At 44.0% G+C, this 20,735-nt stretch overlaps 1 protein-coding gene across 1 annotated transcript in view; it reads left to right on the forward strand.

Annotated features, from left to right (window-relative positions):
* The window catches only part of AP1S3 (adaptor related protein complex 1 subunit sigma 3), a 59,410-nt gene extending 39,010 nt beyond the window's left edge, over positions 1–20,400 (forward strand). Inside the window, exons 2-5 of the mRNA XM_047084580.1 lie at positions 3,740–3,918; positions 6,084–6,192; positions 13,641–13,778; positions 19,490–20,400. Of these exons, the coding sequence (XP_046940536.1) occupies positions 3,740–3,918; positions 6,084–6,192; positions 13,641–13,778; positions 19,490–19,525 (462 nt within the window). The 3' untranslated portion in view covers positions 19,526–20,400. The remainder of the gene's footprint in view (positions 1–3,739; positions 3,919–6,083; positions 6,193–13,640; positions 13,779–19,489) is intronic.
* The last annotated feature ends 335 nt before the right edge of the window (positions 20,401–20,735 follow it).

The following is a 20,735-nucleotide window of genomic DNA, read 5'->3' on the forward strand; positions in this document are numbered from 1 at the left end:
GAAGGTCTGACCATTTTCTAGACATTGGATTGAATAGATTTTTCCATTGGTGGTGACCCACAGCTGAGTCTTGTTCTCAAGATGCTGAGGTTTTATGATTCTTTCACCATTCAACTTTGCCCTTTTAGAATGTCACTTTTACTATGATCTCTTCTTGGAAGTAAAAATATCTTTCTCAGGTTAATTCTTAGAAAACGGTAACGGTGTTCCATTATGGAGTTATTTATACCTGTGTTGATAGAAAAAGCTGTGTTCGGGGCGCCTGGGTGGCTCAGTCGGTTGAGCGTCCGACTTCGGCTCAGGTCATGATCTCACGGTCTGTGAGTTCGAGCCCCGTGTCGGGCTCTGTGCTGACAGCTCAGAGCCTGGAGCCTGCTTCAGATTCTGTGTCTCCCTCTCTCTCTGACCCTCCCCCATTCGTGCTCTGTCTCTCTCTGTCTCAACAATAAATAAACATTAAAAAAAATTAAAAAAAAAAAAGAAAAGGCTGTGTTCTGAACAGATATTTAAAACTCCAGACTGAGGGTGACTTTTTTTTTTTTAATTCAAATCCAAGTTAGTTAACATATAGTGTAATAATGATTTCAGGAATAGAATTTAGTGACACGTCACTTACGTATAACACTCAGTGCTCATCCCAACAAGTGCCCTTCTTAATGTACATCGCCCATGTAGCCCATCCTCCCACCCAACATCCTGAGGATGATTTTTCTTAAAGTTGCTAGATAAGGAGGGCTTTTACATTTGCTTTCTCCTCACTTGTGATGTCGTGGCCCTCAAGTCCTTGTTTTCAGAGATGTTTTCTTTGTAAGACAGAATATAACCTTATTAAGAAGACCTCAAATTCTATAGGCTGGGGGCAGGGGGAGCTCTGGGGAAAGAGCCTGGTTTCTTTTGGTCCTCAGATATCACCACCTAGTGAGTTTTTATGACTTATGCCCTGACATTCAGAGCCAAACCCCTTCAATAAAAGAAGGTGAATATTTTATTTATAAAAATTCTTTAAAATTATAAGAATTTTGGTTTCTAGTATATATTGTTCTTCCCTCCCTGACACAATTAACCTCCACAATGAATTTTATCAAAAAAGGATAAAGCAAAAAACATGATAAATTATGATTCTAAACTTCTTCTCATATAGTACATTGAGAAAATGTCATCTCCCATCAGATAAAGATTATATACCATGTGACAATTTCCAGGAAGCATAGTGACTATACCTCCAAGGTAGCAGAGTAAATTTCTACATGTTATGGTGTTTTCTAGTTATTTAAAACTTTTAAAATTCATTGAAATGTGGGCATTTATTTAAAATGCAGACTTTGAAACTTCACTGAAAATCAAGATTAGGTTGCTTCCTAACGTGGCCAACACACTAAACTGTTAACAGTCTATTGTGGTGACAAAGACAATTGTTACATGAGATGGTTGATTCTAAAGCTCTCAGCCAAGTTACCCACAAAGTGGAGTAAAGAGCTTATATGTAAGACTTAGTTTGAGGGGCATTTGGGTGGCTCAGTTGGTTGAGCATCTGACTCTTGATTTTGGCTCAGGTCATGATCTCTTGGTTCATGGGATTGAGCCCCCTGTTGGGTTCTGCACTGACAATGTTGAGCCTGTTTGGGATTCTCTCTCTCTCTCTCTCTCTCTCTCTCTCCCCCTCTGCCACTCACACTCTCTGTGTCTCTCAAAATAAATAAATAAGCTTAAAAAAACCAAACAAACTTAGTTTGATCTTCAACAAAGGTGCCAAGAACACACAATGGGAAAAGGACAATCTCTCGATAAGCAATGCTGGGAAAACTGGTTACCCATGTGGAAAAGAATGAAATTGGACCCTATCTCACTCCATTTTAAAAAATCAACTCATGTTGTATGGAAAACAATTTGACAATAAATTATATTTAATATAAAAAAATCAACTCAAAATGGATGAAGACTTAAATGTTAAGATCTAAAACTGTAAAACTACTAGAAGAAAGCATAGAGAGAAAGCTTCATGACATTGGTCTGAGCAGTGATATTTTGGATATTGCCCTGAAAGCAAGGGCAACAAAAGCAAAAACAGCCAAATGAGGTTACATTAAACTAAATAGCTTTTTCACCGCAAAGCAAACAATCAACAGAGTGAAGAGACAGCCGAGGACTGGAAGAAAATATTTGGAAACCATATATCTGTTAAGAGGTTAATATCCAAAAAATATAAGAAACTGAAGTCAATAGCAAGAAAATAAATATCCTGATTTAAAAATGGGCAAAGGACTTGAACAGATACTTCTTCAAAGAAGATACACAGATGGCTAACAGGTATATGAAAAGATGCTCAACATCATTAATCATCAGGGAAATACAAATCAAAACCACGAGAGGAGATCACCCCACACTGATTAGAATACTGTTCTCAAGAAATCAAAAGATAACAGTGTTGGTGAAAATGTGGAGAAAAGGGAACCCTTGTACACTGTTGGTGGGAATGCAAACTGGTGTAGCCATTATGGAAAACAGTATGGAGGTTCCTCAAAGAATTAAAAATAGAACTACTATATGATCCAGCAATCTCACTTCTGGGTATATTTCCAAAGGAAATTAAGTCAGTATCTTAAAGGGATACCTGCAGTCCAACTTCATTGCAACATTATTCACAACAACCAAGATATGGAAGCAACCTAAGCGTCCATTGATAGATGAATGGATAAAGAAAATGTGGTATATATGTGTGTGTTTATGTGTGTTTGTGTGGGAGGGTGGGTAATAATAGAATATTTTCAGTTATAAAAAAAAGAAAGAAATCCTGTCATTTGTGATATCTTGGATGAACCTTGCTCAATGAAATAAGCCAGTCATAGAAATAGAAATACTGCATGATCTCACTTCCATGTGGAATCTAAAAAGTTAAACTCATAGAGGCATATAGACTAGAACAGTGGTCACCAGGGGTGGGGAAATGGGGGAAACGAGGAGATGTTGGTTGAAGAGTACAAAGTTGCAGCTGTAAGATGAGCAAGTCTAGAGATCTGCTCTTCATGATGACGACGATAGTTAATAATGCTGGGCTGAATACTGGGAGTTTGCTAAGGGAGTAGATTTCAGGGTCTGTCATCATACACACAAAATGGTAACCATGTGAGGAGGTGAAATGTTGATTAGCTGGACTATAGTAATCACTTCACTATAGACATGGATATAAAATCATGTTGTACACCTTAAATGTATACAATTTTTATTAAAAAAAAAAAGACAATGTTGTCCCTTTCTTTCTTTCTCACTCTTTATCCTCCTTCCCTTCTCTCCCTTTTTTTTTTTTTTCTCTACTATCATTACATTGCTGTAGTTGTGATGGGCAACTGGGGTGTAATTTTTAGAGCAAACTCTTCTGCCATTTTTTAACACTTTATTTTTGGCTTGGGAAGGAAGATTTTGTTGTTTTCTCAAAAGAGTTACATGCTTCCTCAGTATCTTTTTCTCCGTGTAATAAATTTGTGACTCCAGAAGGGAGTACTTTTACAAATCCTATCTTTCCCCACGAATATAAATAAGCCATGTCTGTAATGTCCCCATTTCTTTATTCTTTAATGGGTTAAATGTAATTTGCAGATGAGGTCGTTTTCACGCTGGTGAGAATTTTTTCGTTTGTTCATAACTAGCATCCTTTGTAAGCCCTGCCGTTTAATTTCCAGTGTCTATGTAGAATGACGTAGCTGATAAAGCTCTGTTTTTCTCTGTGCTTTATTTGTTCTAGATACATTTCATATTGCTTTTCAGTCGACAGGGGAAATTACGGCTGCAGAAATGGTACACGACTCTCCCTGACAAAGAGAGGAAAAAGATCACCCGGGAAATTGTCCAGATTGTTCTCTCTCGTGGTCAGAGGACAAGCAGTTTTGTTGACTGGAAGGAACTAAAACTTGTTTATAAAAGGTGTGAGTAACTTTATGAGAATTGTCTTTCTCATTATGGCTTTGGATTGTTTTAAATACCGGGCGTTTTCGATTGCAACACCAATTCCATCATTTACTGAAAGTTTTGGAGGCTGGAGCCCAAATATTTATACCCGTAGACTAACAAAAAAGAATTCTCATTTATTGAGAGGTTCTCCCTGTGCCAGGATGGCTTCTAGGTACTTAATCTACATGTGGCTAATATACAAGTGCATTCAAGGAATAGCTTATGGGCACCTATTGTATTTCCAGCACTTCTAATGGCTGTGGGCTCAGTAACTACCCGGCAGGGCTCAGTGCCGCTCTCTTGGAGCTTACTCATTGGTCAGGTAAACAAAACCTCTGTTAATAACAGATGCTGCGGAAAAAAATGCAGGTTAACGTGATAGAGAGATGGACGGCTGTTATTATTACTCATATTTGCAGATGAGGAAACTGAAGCCACAGAGAATGCAAGTAATCAATTAGTCTTCAGCCACAGTAACTAAGTGACAGTTTGGTAGAGCCAGGCTTTATTTTTTTTAAGTTTATTTATTTATTCTTTTGAGAGAGAGAGAGAGTGCTCGAGTGGGCGAGCATAGGTGCATATGTGGGGGAAGGGCAGAGAGAGAGAGGGAGAGAGAGAGAATCCCAAGAAGGCTCTGCACTGTCACCTCAGAGCCCCATGCGGGGCTCAAACTCACGAATCATGAGATCATGCCGTGAACCAAAGTCGGGGGCTTAATCAGTTGAGCCACCCAGGTGCCCCCATATCTTTCTGGCTTTAAAGCCTATATATTCTCTCCTGGTAGCACCTGCTTGCCATAGCAAGACCATCCTGGAAAGGGACCTCAGTTTATGGATGAGGAAACTGAAGCCCTAAGACGTAAAGCACTTTTGCCCATAAAGACCCAAATAACTGATGCCTAAGCCAGGGCCAGAACCCAGCTGACCCGACCCTGCATCCAACATCCTACTGCCACTCCCAGAAGGAAAATGCACATTAGGAAGGTTCTTGCACGGGGTGTTTATAAAACCTGAAAGGAAAAGACAGAGGCGACCTTGTGGACCATATTTAATGAAGTAAATTACCAGGAGGTGCCTGGGCAAAGCTTCTGCTGCTGAGTCCCAGGATTAAAGCTTTCAGTACTAGCATCCAGAGAGATGTCAGTGAAGGCCTCTTAAAATGAACATCCCAGGGACAGTAAGGCAAAGTCCCAGGAAGCACTTGCCAACAGGAAGCTCGCCCTTACTCTCTGCCTGCTGGTTTTTTAAAACTTTAAGTTCATTTGTAATTTAAACCATTGTATAAAGAAAAGGCTTTAGCAGTTTTCTCAACAGATACTTGCAGCTCCTGGGTTTATGATGCTGAGCAAGGCAGACTGAGGACCTGCCTTTGGGAAGCCACTGATCTCGTGGGGCAGAGACAGGCCACTAAACGGGCAGTGCTCTGATGGGGGAGGCACAGGAGTGCATAGCAGGGCATCTGGTCCGGTCGGAGAGGTTGGAGATTTCCCAGAGGAAATGACATCCAAGTTCAGAGCTAAGGGAGATGTAGGCAGTTATCCACACAAATGGGATGGGGAAGAGTATTTTAGGCAGAAGAAAGAGTTGCAGAGGGTAGACTGGATAGACTAAAGGTGGGACGCATCCAGAAAGAGGGCCACACAGTGTGAGGCGAGAGCCCTGGTCAGGGGGTTGAAGTTCAGAAAGGACAGTTCACAAGCGGGAGAGGGGCGTGAGCATACCCCCATTCCAGTGGGCCAAGGACTCTGTCCCCAGTGGACTGTTTCCTAGGGGTAAAATGGTGTTGAGAGTCTTTCATATAGTTAACAGAAAGAACCCAATGGCCGCCATGTTTTTACATATTCTATTTCACATTTTGGGAACATATTGGATGTGGTGAATGATGATTTCCTTTTTTGTTTGGATGGTTGGGGGAGACTCTCTGAAGAAGAGGTAACTTTGTGTATTCACTGAGGAAAACACCAACTTCAGGTTATTTGATGTGTCATCATATTTTACTTTTCTTTCTTTCTTTCTTTCTTTCTTTCTTTCTTTCTTCCCTTCCTTCCTCCCTCCCTTCCTTCCTTTCTTCCTTCCTCCTTTCCTTCCTTCCTTCCTTCCTTCCTTCCTTCCTTCCTTCCTTCCTTTTTTCTCTCCAAGGTATGCTAGTTTATATTTTTGCTGTGCAGTCGAAAATCAGGACAATGAGCTCTTGACGCTAGAGATTGTGCATCGTTACGTGGAGCTGCTGGACAAATACTTTGGAAACGTAAGTGTTGTTCTCGTCTATTCAGAATCAGTCCCTATTTCAGTTCTTACACCAGTGCTATCTTTCCTTGCATTGCTTCTCCCTCTCAAGTCTAAAGCATGAATTGCATGGGTACAGGGTCCAGAATGTGAGGCGTTCCCCCACTTCCCGTGATTCTTTGTAAACAAAAGACCCACAGCTTTCAAGAGGCAGGCCGTGTCTCTGTCTTCAGACCACAACCGCACTAGAGACCCTGTTCGATGAACTGGAATTTAGTTGTGAAGGATTCCTCGATCTTTTCCTTCTCATTCTTCATTGACTGTCATCTCCCTTCTGTTTTGACTTTTCCATCCCCTCTCCAGCTTCTTTTACTAAGTTCCAAGTGTTCTTTTATATTCTTTATATGTTAAAAAAATGCCAAACAAATCAACAAGAGAAAACCCAAATCCTTTTCCTTCCTATTGTTATTTAGTCTCCATGCATTTATTGCCAAGTAGGATTCCATACAAGGGGCAGCGTCCTCAGAACCCATGTGCTCTGGGGCCGCTTAGAGCTTGGGTTCCACCTTTTCTGCTCCAAGGAGATCACAGAGTTACCGCCGGCCCCTTCCTAATGGTCAACACCAGTGATGCTTCTTAAATCTTTACCTGCTCACCTCCCTGCAGTGCTGGATCCTTGCTCGTCACCACACCTCTTTATTTTGCCACAACCCCGAGTTCTGATTCTCATCCCGTTTCTAAAGGCCCCTGCTTGGTTTCTGCCCCCAGCTCCCTTCCTCGCCCTGCCCTTTCTACTCTCCTTGCAGGTCTGCCTGACTGTCCCTTCCAGAATCCATGACCCTATGGCTCTCTTGCGCTCTGCTGAGGACAGTCTTCACTGGGCTTCCCACAGCCGTCTCAGTCTTTTGTTTTCTTCTTACAACCATCTCAGCCTCAACACGTCAAGAACTACAGTCACCTTCTGCAAACCTGTTCTGTCTTGTGATTGAGTCTATTGTGTCCCGGGATCCTCCAATGCTTCCTTCTTTCTTCTTTCTCCACGCTTTGCTAAAGGCGGCCTTTGTCTATTCCGATTGGACTACAGTCCATCTCTTTGCTCCCACTCCCACCCGGTATAGGTTTACTTGGGATGGCAGTTTTCCTTTTCATTGGGACCTCACCTCTGGCCCTTTCTGCCTCTGGGCTCATGTCTGCCTCCCTTTCCTGGCTTGTCAGTTACCATCTTCCTTGCAATGCACAGATCCAGGGTGACAGACATCCTCAGTCACTTTCCATCGTCTATAATGAGTAACAGCCAAACATTGTAGCCTGGCACGTGAGCTTTCTAAACATCCATCCCAGGCCACTTCTCCGACCTTCTCGCTTTTCTCTTTTTATCCCTGATGTGCCCAGTGCCCCAGCAACATGGAACAGCCTGGTATTACCCGTAACTTGTGCAGGGTTTGTGTGGCCCCCAAACAGCACGTCTCTCGAGATCATGACCTAGGACTTAGTCGTTTGATTTTTCAACACGTGCAAGCAACTCTGGGCCAGATTTTAGCAAATGTTCCAGAAACATGTCATCCAGTTCACAGTCTCAAGAAATAAGTCATTGGATTTGGAGTGTTTTCTCTCAGTAATGTTCTCTTCCCCATTCCCCTGCTCGCTGGTTTTTATTAAGCGTTGTTGGGAGAGTTTGCTTCCATAAGACATTTTGTTCTCTGTCCAATGGAATGAGTAGCGTTTGCGGTATTGGTTGGGGTTTTATCAGATTTCTTGCAACGATTTTCACCAGCGTGAGCGCTTGAAAGGTTTTTGAAAGAATTTTCTCTCCCTCCCTCCCTGTATCCTTTTGATTCTCCTTTATTCCCTTTATAAATGATGTTAGAAGATGACCTTTAATGTTGCTTCAGAGATTCAGGTTGTTGGTCAGTATACAGAGTAAGACAGGCAGACCATTTTTCTTTCTCTTCCTCTTAGGTTTTCTCTAAGTTTTTATTTATTTATTTATTTATTTATTTATTTTTCAATATATGAAATTTATTGTCAAATTGGTTTCCATACAACACCCAGTGCTCATCCCAAAAGGTGCCCTCCTCAATACCCATCACCCACCCTCCTCTCCCTCCCACCCCCCATCAACCCTCAGTTTGTTCTCAGTTTTTTTTTTTTTAATTTTTTTTTTTAACGTTTATTTATTTTTGAGACAGAGAGAGACAGAGCATGAACGGGGGAGGGGCAGAGAGAGAGGGAGACACAGAATCTAAAGCAGGCTCCAGGCTCTGAGCCAACAGCCCAGAGCCCGACTCGGGGCTCGAACTCATGGACTGTGAGATCGTGACCTGAGCTGAAGTCGGACGCTCAACCGACTGAGCCACCCAGGCGCCCCTGTTCTCAGTTTTTAAGAGTCTCTTATGCTTTGGCTCTCTCCCTCTCTGACCTCTTTTTTTTTTCCTTCCCCTCCCCCCATGGGTTTTCATTTTTTTAAAGAGAGATTTGCAAACATATAATAGGATGTTTTCAAACTTGAGATTAGTTAAATTTATGCTTTCCATTATTCAAATGAAGCCTGACATTTTGAAATCCACTGCAGACCTGGCCTTTTTAAAGGCCTGCAGGAGTTTTTGTGAGGCCCAGGCTTCCCTAGGACCTTCTGCCCCTAATTTCCGCACTCTGGTTTGAACTATATGTTTTCCTAGATTTACCCAACTGTGATAACGTGAATTGGGGTTAAATTTCGATCTTAGTCTAATCATGACACATTGCTTTCTTAAGACAATCTAAATCACCTTCACCAATGCTAAGCTCAGTTAAGATATAAGGAGAATCAGAATGAATTCCTATTTCTCTAACATTAATTTTTCATCCTATTGTGGCGTACCTTTAGAAGCTCTGTCTTTGCCACGGACCAAAATTTAATTCACTAAAAAATTCAATGAATCTTTTATTAAGCTAAGAGCAGCTAAGAGCAATTCAAGGCTATGTGCCCAGTAGGTGTTCAGTTCTTATTAATTAACTGTGATGAGCAAAGGCTACCAGTACTGATTCTCATTGACATCATCTCAGGAATAATCTATTTCTCTTTGGCACTCTTTTTTTCTTTGTTAATACTGAAGGTTTCCTTGAATTCTGCCCTTGATATTATCCAAGAGAAAACTTTGTACTGTGTTTCTCTTACAACAGTGGAAAATATTACCTTCCTATGGCAGATCAATCAAACTCTCTGGGTACTAACTTATGTATTTTTTGAGCATTTTTCCATTCCAGGGAGACTTACACGGATTAACTAGTTAATCTTTCAATCTTCCGTAAACAGCATTAACCCCAATTTACAGAGGCTACGAAGAGATGCCCCAGAGTCTTTGAGTAGATAAAGGTCTGTTTGAGGATTTAGCCACCTGCCATATTTTCCCATTACAGGCTGTGGTATGAGTTTTTGCTGATGTGCTCAGAGGGTATGGGTGTTGCTATCCCAAAGAGGCTTGATCTTGATTTAGGAAGTTTTCTTCTAGGAGGAGGAAGGCTCTGAGTCCTGCTAGGTCCTGAGTGAGTGGTGCCCAGTCACCCACTAACCAGACCCGTGATTTGGCTTATGATAGATCTCTAATTTCACAGATAAGAAAATAACACTCCCAAAGGTCAACAGAAATATTTACTTTGCTAATCTCATGGGGCTGTTGTGGGGATCAAAGAGACAGTGCGATCGACAATACTTTATAAACTGTCAATTGCTATGTCGTTGTACCTTAAACTGTAATTATTATTTTATATATGGTTTTATACGTTTGCTGTATGTAATTTAAACTTTCTGTACTTACTTTAGAACAGAATTCAGTAAGAGAAGGCTCTTCTTAGACTCTATCCAAAAGTATTTAGTTAATGAAATGTCAGAAATACTCTTACAAAGTCATGTATTCTGCTCTAAGAGAAGACCCTCAAGCCAAATTAAAGCACAGGCTAAGAGATCAAGGGTGAAATTAAATTATCACTGTTTCTGCCTTCTTATAAGCTTTCTTCCAGAGTCTATATATACACAAGAAAATGTGAAAAAAAAATTCAGATGCTCACGTGTTTATAAACACGGAAACCATTTATTTTTACATAATAGATGAAATGCGGTAATTTAAGCATCGAGGGCACATTCCTGATGTACTGGGACAGTACCCTTAAGTGGAATCACCAGTATTTGAGTAATTGGGCAGTTAGCTGAAGAAACCTGCATTTGGTCTAGGGTGCTCCGGGAGGTGTTTCCTGTTTCTGCTCTCAGATACAGTAACCCCTTGGGGTTAGGCTCAAAGAATAACCATAGAAGTAGCATTTTGGAGTTGCTGTATACAAAATCGTTGCTCATATGTGACACTCCCTACAGTTCCGATAGAACTTGTACCCCTGTTTCCTTATAACCTAGAGATAGTCACTGTACATCCAAGTTGCTGCTGTGTGTGTGTGTGTGTGTGTGTGCGTGTGTGCGTGTGTGCCTGTGCATGTGTGTTCTCTATCGGACTTTGCGTGCCTGAGACTTTATTCTCTTCCCTTGAAACTAGATGCAGTCAATTAACCGCCCCATGGCTGTCTGCGAGTGGGGTTTGAGACGTTCCTGAAAAACTTGCATTAGTATCTGCCAGGTTCACCTTGCAGGATCCCAGCTGCTGGTTTCTCCTAATGAGGCTCGCGTCTGTCTCCGATTCCTGTCTCCGCCTGCCTTGAACTCTGAGGTTCCTCAGCTTTTGCTACTGTTACTCCTGACTTCCTGCCTCTACTGACCTCTGGTAACTGCTTGCTCCTTGTGTCTTCTTTAACCAGACATACGCAGTTTTATTTCTAAATGGGATTGCATTACGCGTGGTAGTCTGCAACTTGCTTTCTTTTCCTTCCCCTCTCCAAATGTACCTTGGAGTTCTTTCCCCATTTGTCCATGGAAATCTCTCTCATTCTTTCCAACTTCTACATGGAATTTCCACACCGTCACAACAGACAGAGAGGCAGACGGACTGTTGCGGGAGGGAGGAGGTAGAGATAGATGTATACACCCACTTGTTGTGGATTTACCCGCTTACTGCTGTTTTCTAGTGAATGAGGAGACCAGGACCTTTGCAGGTAGTTGGAAGAGTTTTTCTGAGCTGGCCATTTATGGTCGTGATAGTTACCTAATGATTTACGTCGTAGAGTCTGCAACTTCATTGACCTAAGTCCTAAATACGTGAAGCAGTTTGCTAAAACGTTGACATCCGCTTCATGTAACGTTATAGCCCTCAGTAGGATCAGAGAATCAGTGATCTGGGAACCCATTAATTCCCAGCCTCATAGAAACAAGGCCTAAATAGTGACTGACTCATTTGTCCTACAGATATGTCCTGCATCCTATGATGTGCTGGATACCGGGGATATTAAGATGACTGAGGTCTGTGCCTGAGCTCACAGTGCTGGGGGAGAGATCGATAAGTAAGCATACACTAGTGCCCACAGATGTAGGAGAGAACACAGAGCAAGTGGTGTGAAATCTGAGTGAGGGAAAAGAGGCTTTGGTGGAATCTCCGGACCCCTGACTTTTGAGTTTGGCCTTGGAAAAGTGAGCTTCATTTTGCCAGCAGCGTAAAGAAAAGGACATCTGGGGTGTATCCCAGGAATCGCTCGTATGTGCAAAGGTAAAGGCATAAAAGAACTCAGTGGACCGTGGCTGTAGCACGGGGGTGATGCTGACACAGGAAGCTAGAGAGAGGGGGGCCCAGGCTAGGTGGTAAAGAGTCCCAAAAGGCACGTAGAGGAATTAAAACTTTGTTCTGGACATAAGACCTTACACAGGAGAGGAACGAGATCAGCACTTTAGCAGAGCGTTAGTCATTGTGGGCCTTGAGTGGGGACCGACGCCACCTAACAGGTCATTGCAGTGGCCTCAGTGAGAGAGGTTGCAGGCCTGAGAGAAGGCGGCGAAAGGGTAGCAGACAGAAGAGGCGAAGGGGTGTCGTTTATTTACACGATGGAATCAACAGGAACTGATGACCAGACTGAGCGGCATGAGACCCGAGGCAGGGGGAAAAGAATGACGGGGAGGGAGAAATCAGTGGCACTGTGGAGTGAATTCGGTCAAGCCCCAGATCGAATTTTCAGCTACTAAGCAAAATGGTCTGCGGGGAAGAGAATATGCTTAGCTTCAGTTTGGCAGATGGTGACTTGGACTGAGGAACGTCCAGGCAGACATGTCTCCTGAGCAGGTGAAGATATTGGGCTCGCTCCAGAAGGAGATCAGGGCTACACATCCAGGTGATGGGACCCTGGAGGCGAGACACAGCCATAGAGAGTCTGTGAGGTTGTCTAGAGTATATGTATCGCAAAGAGAAGAAGCTCTCATGAAACACGCCAATGCTGAAGAAGAAGGTGGGTCGCCAGAAGGTAAACGGCCTGAAGCAGCGGTGTTGATTTTGCTGATGTCCCAAGCCCCCCTCCAGAAATGCTTCTTCACCGAATGCAAAGTAGCGGTGTCTCAGCGAGTCTGAGAAGGAATCACCAGAGACGTTGGGCAAGAACAGGCCTTGAATGGTATGGCCCAGGTCAGGGAGCAAGGGAGAGATTTTTCAAGCGAGACATGGGGGAGCGTATCCAGCGCCACTGAGAGGTAAAGGAGGCGGAGGGCAGAGGGCGAGAAACTTGTAGTTAGCAGCAACCTTCCAGAGGGTGTGGAATAGGAACGGGGATGTCGGGGAGTTGAGGAAAACGTGAGAAGGAAAACACCAGGAGAGTGCCAGTGTGGCCAATCAGGGAATTGGAAATAAGCCCTATTGGGATCATGAGGGGCGGCTCTCTTGCCTCTGGCTTCACTTGAACCACGAAATCTATTAGGCTCTGCTTTGGTCTGTGACAGTGGTTCTCCCCCTGTGGTCCCCAGACCTCCATCATTAGCATCGCCTGGGAACCCCTCACACGTGCAGACTCTCGGGCCTTACCCAGACCCGCCGAATCCCAACGTTCAGGGTGGGGACCCAGCAGGTGCCTTCCGTGTGGATTCAGTGCGCTCTGAAGTTTGAGAACCACTGGCTTGCGGCATAATTTTGAGAAAAATTAGCACAGGTGAGCTGATTTGCCTCTGAGGAGGGAGCTGCTGATAGTCCTGTAGCTAGGAGCCCAGACTTTCGGACCAGAGAGCGGGAGGAAGGAGGCGAGGCCCTCGTGCCTGACATCACTGGGGACCCGGCCTCTGTTCCGGCAGGTGGAGATAGGAGCCATGCTGCCCGATCCCTCTCCCGAGTCTCAAATTTCTTGTTGTGACGTCAAAGAATATTATTTAAGGACATGGTCTGCTTAATAGAATGTGGTTTTACTTTTGCTAAAGCGCCTGGGATTCCCCACTTGTATTTTTCTGTCCTTAGAATACCATTTGATAGTTTTCCCTTTGGTGCGCCACCTGGGTGTGGCTGTTGGAAAAGCTTGAGGCTGATACGTGTTTCCCCTGCTGCTCCTGCAAGTTCACCGACACGTTTGTTTTTGTCTGAGCAGGTCTGCGAGCTGGATATTATCTTTAATTTCGAAAAGGCTTATTTTATCCTCGACGAGTTTATAATGGGTGGAGAAATTCAGGAAACGTCCAAGAAATCTGCTGTCAAAGCCATTGAAGATTCTGATATGTTACAGGAGGTCAGTACAACGGGGACAGATAACGATGGGGACGATGATGATTGTGTGTTGGCCGACACTTCTTGAGTCCTTGACGCTGTGCGGGGTGCGGTTTTTAAGCAACTTACCTGTGTTCGCTCTTAAGAGGCGAGTGAACGGAGACACAGAGAGGTTAAACAACCTGCCTGATGTCACACAGCTGGAAAGTGTGGAATAGAGAGTTGAACCCAGGAACTTGGGCTCCAGAGTCTTGGCTTTTCCTGTTTGGCTGAGCTCTTTAGTGAGGGTACCTCAATTGTCAACAAGGAACCAAAAGCTGGGTGCTATTTTTTTTTTCAGACATTTAACGAGAGGTATAAAAAGACTTTCATTAAAATATCTGTGCTCCCCTGGGAAAGGAGAATAGCAGTGCATTGTCACTCCGTTTGCCAGGGATATTAGTTTATTACTGAAGATGGCATTTATCATTGTAATTAAAATTCCTTACACCTCCTGGCGAGGCTGCACGTGTGCTCCTGTTTGCATAAATAAATTGGGAATCCTGTGGTTTGCTTGCCAAGGTATAAATGGGCCCTGAAGCATCCATGTGGTCGTGCTCCTGACTCTGTGATATTTACATAAAATACAGTGGGTCTTTTATTTTATTTTTATTTTAGAGAGAGAGAGAGTGCCCATGAGTGAGGGAGAGGGGCAGAGGGGGGAAGAGAGAGAGAGAGAGAGAGAGAGCAAGGGAGAAGGGCACAGGGAGAGAGAGAGAGAGAGAGAGAGACTCTCAAGCAGACTCTCTGCTCAGCATGGAGCCCGATGCGGGGCTCGATCCCACAACTCCGGGAAGGTGACCTGAGGCGAAATCAAGAGTCAGACACTCAACCGACTGAGCCGCCCAGACGTCCCACGTGGGGCTTCTAGAAGCAGTGCAGATTTGCACCATACATCACACCTAATGAGGGAACTTAGCTACATCGGCCCCTTGACTCCTCCCAAGGACACTGACGGGGAGCACGGCACCCCGCTGACCTTTGGCCTCCTAATGAGGTGATCCCACCAACCCCTGCACAGGCCGCCTCTAGGCACTTCTTCCCACAGCGTCACTGGGTCTTTGCACCTGCCTGTCTCACATGGCAGGTCATGAGATTCCAGAGGATTACATGCTCTCTTTTAAAAAATGGCGTCAAAGCCATTCTTCCTGCTGTTCAAGAAATAGGAGACTGGGTTAATGAAACAGCATCAGGGATGGTCTCCCAGCAACTTTTCTGGCACCTCGCTGAGCTGATGACTTATTCCAGCCCATCCGGGGGGGAAGCAGAGCTCAGGTGAATGGACTCTGAGGAAGACACCTGTTGGAGTAGGTGCCCGGAAGCATCCGCGTGTGCCTTTGAGGAGACTGGTTCATCTCGCTCTGGAGGTGTTCTCACCGCAAGAAATGCATTTAAACCCTCTGATGTTTGCTTGGCTCTCTCCAAACGCCAAAGGAAGGGAATTTTACAAGGTGCTTGAGAAATCAGGGGTTTGGAAATTCCACAGGACAACCTTTCTTAAAATATGCCAAGGGTTATTTATAACCCTATCCTCAGGGCCCTTACTGTGGAGTCTACTTACAGGAGAAAGAGACTTTTTAGCGGGGTCTCGGGCACTAACGGTAATTGCAGCTTTCTGAACTGGGGCCAGGAGACAATCTGGGTTATTTTGAATTCCTGCTCTGGAAGAAATACAGGGTTTTAAAGAGCTGGGAGTGCATCTGATGCTGCTAGTCCACAGAAATCTGGGAAGCAGGTATTTCAAGAAAGAGCCCTTCCACAATTAAACGCTAACTGGTAGCTCGAGTTCTTGCTGATCGAGCGGAAGGTCTTGATGGGCAGGGCTCACGGGCCCCTCCGTTTAGCCTCTGTGTCCCCATGGTGACCAGGCAATGTCATGACTGCCCTCTAAATCTCTCTGGGTAAACTAACAGCACCTGCCAAATAGAGACGACGTTATCAGCATTCTCTTGGGCTCCGGGTACTTCAGCTAAGTCAGTGAACGTTTGGGGAGCTGGCTGAAAAATGGGCTGTGTATATCCGGTCAGAAAAGCGTAGAATGACTAGGCACAAGCCACGTAATTACAGAAAGAAGAAAAAAAATACTGCTTCCTTTTTTCCCCTGTCCTTTGGACCTAAGCACATATTTTAGCTACTAAAGGTTAAGGGAGGCCTTTGTAACATTGCTTTCGCTTTTAGCCCCTAGAACTTTCCCTGACCCCTAATTAATAAAGGTTTCTTAGAATAAAAAGGCCATCCTCGCATATTTAGTAAGAAGACACAGAGTCTTAAATTTGCAAATGCTCAAAGATTATTCTGAGTGTCCTGGGGCTTGGTGTTAGTGATATGGATTAAAAAAGAACAGATTAGGGGACCTGGGTGGCTCAGTCAGTTAATGTCCAACTTCGGCTTGGGTCACGATCTCACGGTTCGTGAGTTCGAGCCTCGAGTTGGGCTGTGTGCTGACAGCTCAGAGCCCGGAGCCCGCTTCGGATTCTGTGTCTCTCTCTCTCTCTCTCTCTCTCTCTCTGCCCCTCCCCTGCTCATTCTCTGTTTCTCCCTCTCTCAAAAATAAATAAACATTAAAAAAATTTTTTTGGGGGGCGCCTGGGTGGCGCAGTCGGTTAAGCGTCCGACTTCAGCCAGGTCACGATCTCGTGCTCCATGAGTTCGAGCCCCGCGTCAGGCTCTGGGCTGATGGCTCAGAGCCTGGAGCCTGCTTCCAATTCTGTGTCTCCCTCTCTCTCTGCCCCTCCCCCGTTCATGCTCTGTCTCTCTCTGTCCCAAAAATAAATAAACGTTGAAAAAAAAAATTAAAAAAAAAAATTTTTTTTTAATAAAAAAATGCAAAGAACAGTTTAATTGGTTGGGGGTGACTTTTGGAGGTATCTTATTTTGTGGGTGACAACCCGTGGACAGTGGCTTGAAGTGATAAGAAAACAAACTGAAAGAGGAAGGTAGTTAGCTTATTACCTGCAGGGGTTGCAATTCCTGGCATCGCCAGTGGGGGCGACGGACAGAAGAGGTTTCCCCACAAAATGAGGAGCCCGAGTCAAAATGGTGTCTCATTGGCTCAAGCGAGAGAATACCTTGCCTGTGTATGCGTGGAGGCATGAGAATGGCATAGGTGCATCCCCACATTGTCACCCTGAAAAGCACAACCCACGTTGGGGTACCTCGGTGGCTCAGTCAGTTAAGTGTCCTACTTCCGATCTTGGCTCAGGTCGTGATCCCAGGATCCTTGGGCTCCACACCGAGCATGAAGCCCGCTTGGGATCCTCTCTCCCTCTCTGCCCCTCCCCTGCGCGCTCTCTCTCTCTCTAAAACAACAACGACGACGACGACGAAAACAAAACCCACAACCCATGTTAACTGCTAAGCAAAGCCATAAAGCAGTAAAAACTTACAGTATGTACAGTGCGAAATCCACAAGAAACTTGGTGGTGCAAGAAGGGGTCCTGAGGGACAGATCCTGGTCCTCTTGTGAAACACAGAGCTCTTTAAGGTTGTGCCAGCCTTGAGTGTCTATTCCAACCTTGAAAGCAGGAAGCTCAAGAAAATACCAACCTTGTACGCTATTGATTCATGTAACTTGAGTAACAGCATGGCCCAGAAAGGTCAGTCAGTGTCGTCTGTAGCCGACTGAGGTAGCCAGTGGTGGGAGGTGGTGCCAATAACTAGAAGCCGGCAAAGTGACAATTCCAGAGGCTTTTGCTGGCCCAAGCCCCTTCCGAGGCTGCAGGCTCATGTGGTGGAATTTATAAAGGTAAGATATCGTAGCCGCAAAGCGCATGTAGCCATACAGTGAATACATTATAGAAGCATGTCAGACACTTAATGAATGAAAACCTTAGGCTATGGTTCTGGATTTTGGGATACTTGTCCTTTAAAAACGCATAATCTGTTACTGCCTTCCTCATTCTAAATCAACTTCATACCCAATTTTGTATTTGCAACTTTGTATTCCTTTTCAAATGGTATAAACTCTAGGTGCTAAAAAACAGGCGTGGGCCCCTGGCCAGTGTGATAGCCCTGCTAAGTTTGAAGACACCGGCAGCAATTGTAAGAGGAGATGCAGACAGGGCAGAGGGCTGGGGGTGTGGGCTTCTCTTGGCCAGTGCTCATCTGGAGGCGTAAGAGCTTTATAAGAAAGTGTGGGTGACCGAGCGTAAGTGTTTCAGCATAGGAGCCCTGGAATTCTAAACAGAGCTGGTGAAAACCCGTTGGAACGCCTGATTTCTTTTTTTTATTTTTTTTTTAAATGTTTTTTTTTTTTTTTTAACGTTTTTACTTATTTTTGGGACAGAGAGAGACAGAGCATGAACGGGGGAGGGGCAGAGAGAGAGGGAGACACAGAATCGGAAACAGGCTCCAGGCTCTGAGCCATCCGCCCAGAGCCTGATGCGGGGCTCGAACTCACGGACCGCGAGATCGTGACCTGGCTGAAGTCGGACGCTTAACCGACTGCGCCACCCAGGCGCCCCTGGAACGCCTGATTTCTAACCTTGGTTCCCTCTGAGTGATATTGCTTAGCCATGGCCTTGCCGTTTGGCCCATGCGGATCAATTGTCTTCCTGGCCAGATGCAAGTGAATTATGCACCCTGAGGTTCAAGGTTAAGCACAGTTTGATCACTACTGATGGAGCTGACTGGGGCTTACACGAAAGAGGCAGGGGCGTTTCCCCAAGGCTCTCCCCTTGAACTTTTGTATTGATTCGACACAGGAGCCACTGTGTTACACAAATATATAAGTCTACAATAGAAGAGAATGCAAGAGACAACCCATTTATCTTGCATGGTAAAGGGCTTGCCCATCACGGTATATTTCAACTCTACCTGTAATTGTGAATCTGGCCGAACGTTTCTTAAAAAGTACTGGCAAAAAATTATGGCCTTCTGGCATGTTAACAAACTTGCTAACTGGTGAGGAGGATGAAGGAAGTTCGCATACGTTGGAGGAAAGCCTTTTCAAAATACATGGGAGAAATCCTTAAGAATCCTAGTTTGTGTGTGCTTGTTATATCTTGCCAACAAGCGTAGAAAGATGCTTTGCACAGTATCTGTAGCAATTCTGATGTTACAGAGATACAGTCGAGATTTCTCTACTACGTGTGCCTGGAGGTGGGTGCTCATGATCATTTAGGCACGTTTACCCGAAGTCAATAGTGGCATATTGGCAGCTATTGCCTTAGAATTTCTCTTATCGGACATTCTTTTTGGGATCAAGCGTAGCTTTTTCCGTGCAAAGTTATTAAGTTCCAGCCACATGGATGTGTATGCACGTTACGCTCAAACTTTGAACCGCTGTTTTTTTTTTTTTTTTTTAAATTTTTTTTTTTTTTTTTTTCAACGTTTATTTATTTTGGGACAGAGAGAGACAGAGCATGAATGGGGGAGGGGCAGAGAGAGAGGGAGACACAGAATCGGAAACAGGCTCCAGGCTCCGAGCCATCAGCCCAGAGCCTGACGCGGGGCTCGAACTCACAGACCGCGAGATCGTGACCTGGCTGAAGTCGGACGCTTAGCCGACTGCGCCACCCAGGCGCCCCTGAACCGCTGTTTTTGATCAGAATGCAAAGATTGATGTCCATCCCCGTTTAGATAACTTGTGTTCAATAACCGCAAACAATAAGGAAGTAAAAGAATGACAAAGGTTTCACATTCTGCTAAAGGCTGTCGAAGGGGCTCTTGTTCTAATTTCTCGTTCTCTTTCAGACGATGGAAGAATATATGAGCAAGCCTACGTTTTAACCGCGCGTCTACTTGAAGACTCCCGAGTCCCCCACGCTGTGAGCCTGTAAATTAGCAGAACCTGCCGTCCAGTTCCTTGACGAGCTTCTGGCAGCATGCCAAAAATAACCTAAAAGGGATCCTTCGTTAACTAGCAATTAAGTTGTTTCACATAACATATTTATCGTTATTACATATCTGTATTATGCTGTACGTAACTACTTACTATGGTTCTGGATGTTCAAGCAACTGCTTTATGACTCAGTAGGCTGGGTATGTGTCTACAGTGCTTTAATTCCATGTGATATTTTTAAGCTAATTTAAGTAAAGGTGTTGCAATATGTTTATTGTTGCATTCCATTCTCTGCTGACAGCTGAATAATAACCCATGGTTTTGAACGTGAAATACATGTTGTATTATGAGTAATTCTTTTCTAAATGTTCAACTTTTTAAATTGTATAATAATTCAAAATTATGTTAATAGTTCAGAGTTCATACATAATGCTAGACATTTTTTTTTAGATACACTTAGTAAAATGTAAATTTCAGTCCAGATACAATGTATCTGATTTTAATATCCTGCATTCTTTATTTGTTCAGGGTTGGAATTAAGGAAAATAACCAAAGATAGTAAGGGACTTAAGTGGTTTTGATATCATGGAAGCTGCTATCTAGTCGAGATTTTCATTTTACCTTTTAATTGAATATAAAGGGCATTCCATTATAAGGTTATATTTTCCTATAAACTCTCTGTATTTATTAAGGATTTCAGACTTCTGGAGATACAGTGTCTATGACTTCCCTTATTATAACAATAATATAATAAAGATGAATAACAGTAGCAGTAATTATAATAACTACTACTATTTTAAATTTTTTTTTTTTTTTCAATGTTTATTTATTTTTTTGGGAGAGAGAGAGACAGAGCATGAACGGGGGAGGGGCAGAGAGAGAGGGAGACACAGAATCGGAAACAGGCTCCAGGCTCTGAGCCATCAGCCCAGAGCCCGACGCGGGGCTCGAACTCACAGACCGCGAGATCGTGACCTGGCTGAAGTCGGACGCTCAACCGACTGCGCCACCCAGGCGCCCCACTACTACTATTTTAATAAGTTTTAAGGTTCCAAGCACTTAGCTGCTTGAGAGATTTTGCTTTAAACATGTTTTAATGTGTATCTACTATGTTTGACGACTGATTGTTTATTAGACTTACTTATTATAACAGCCTAT

Source organism: Lynx rufus, unplaced genomic scaffold, assembly GCF_022079265.1.
Source record: "Lynx rufus isolate CCGP_SWC_20201006 ecotype Redwood Valley unplaced genomic scaffold, mLynRuf1.p SCAF_2, whole genome shotgun sequence".
NCBI lineage: Eukaryota > Metazoa > Chordata > Mammalia > Carnivora > Felidae > Lynx > Lynx rufus.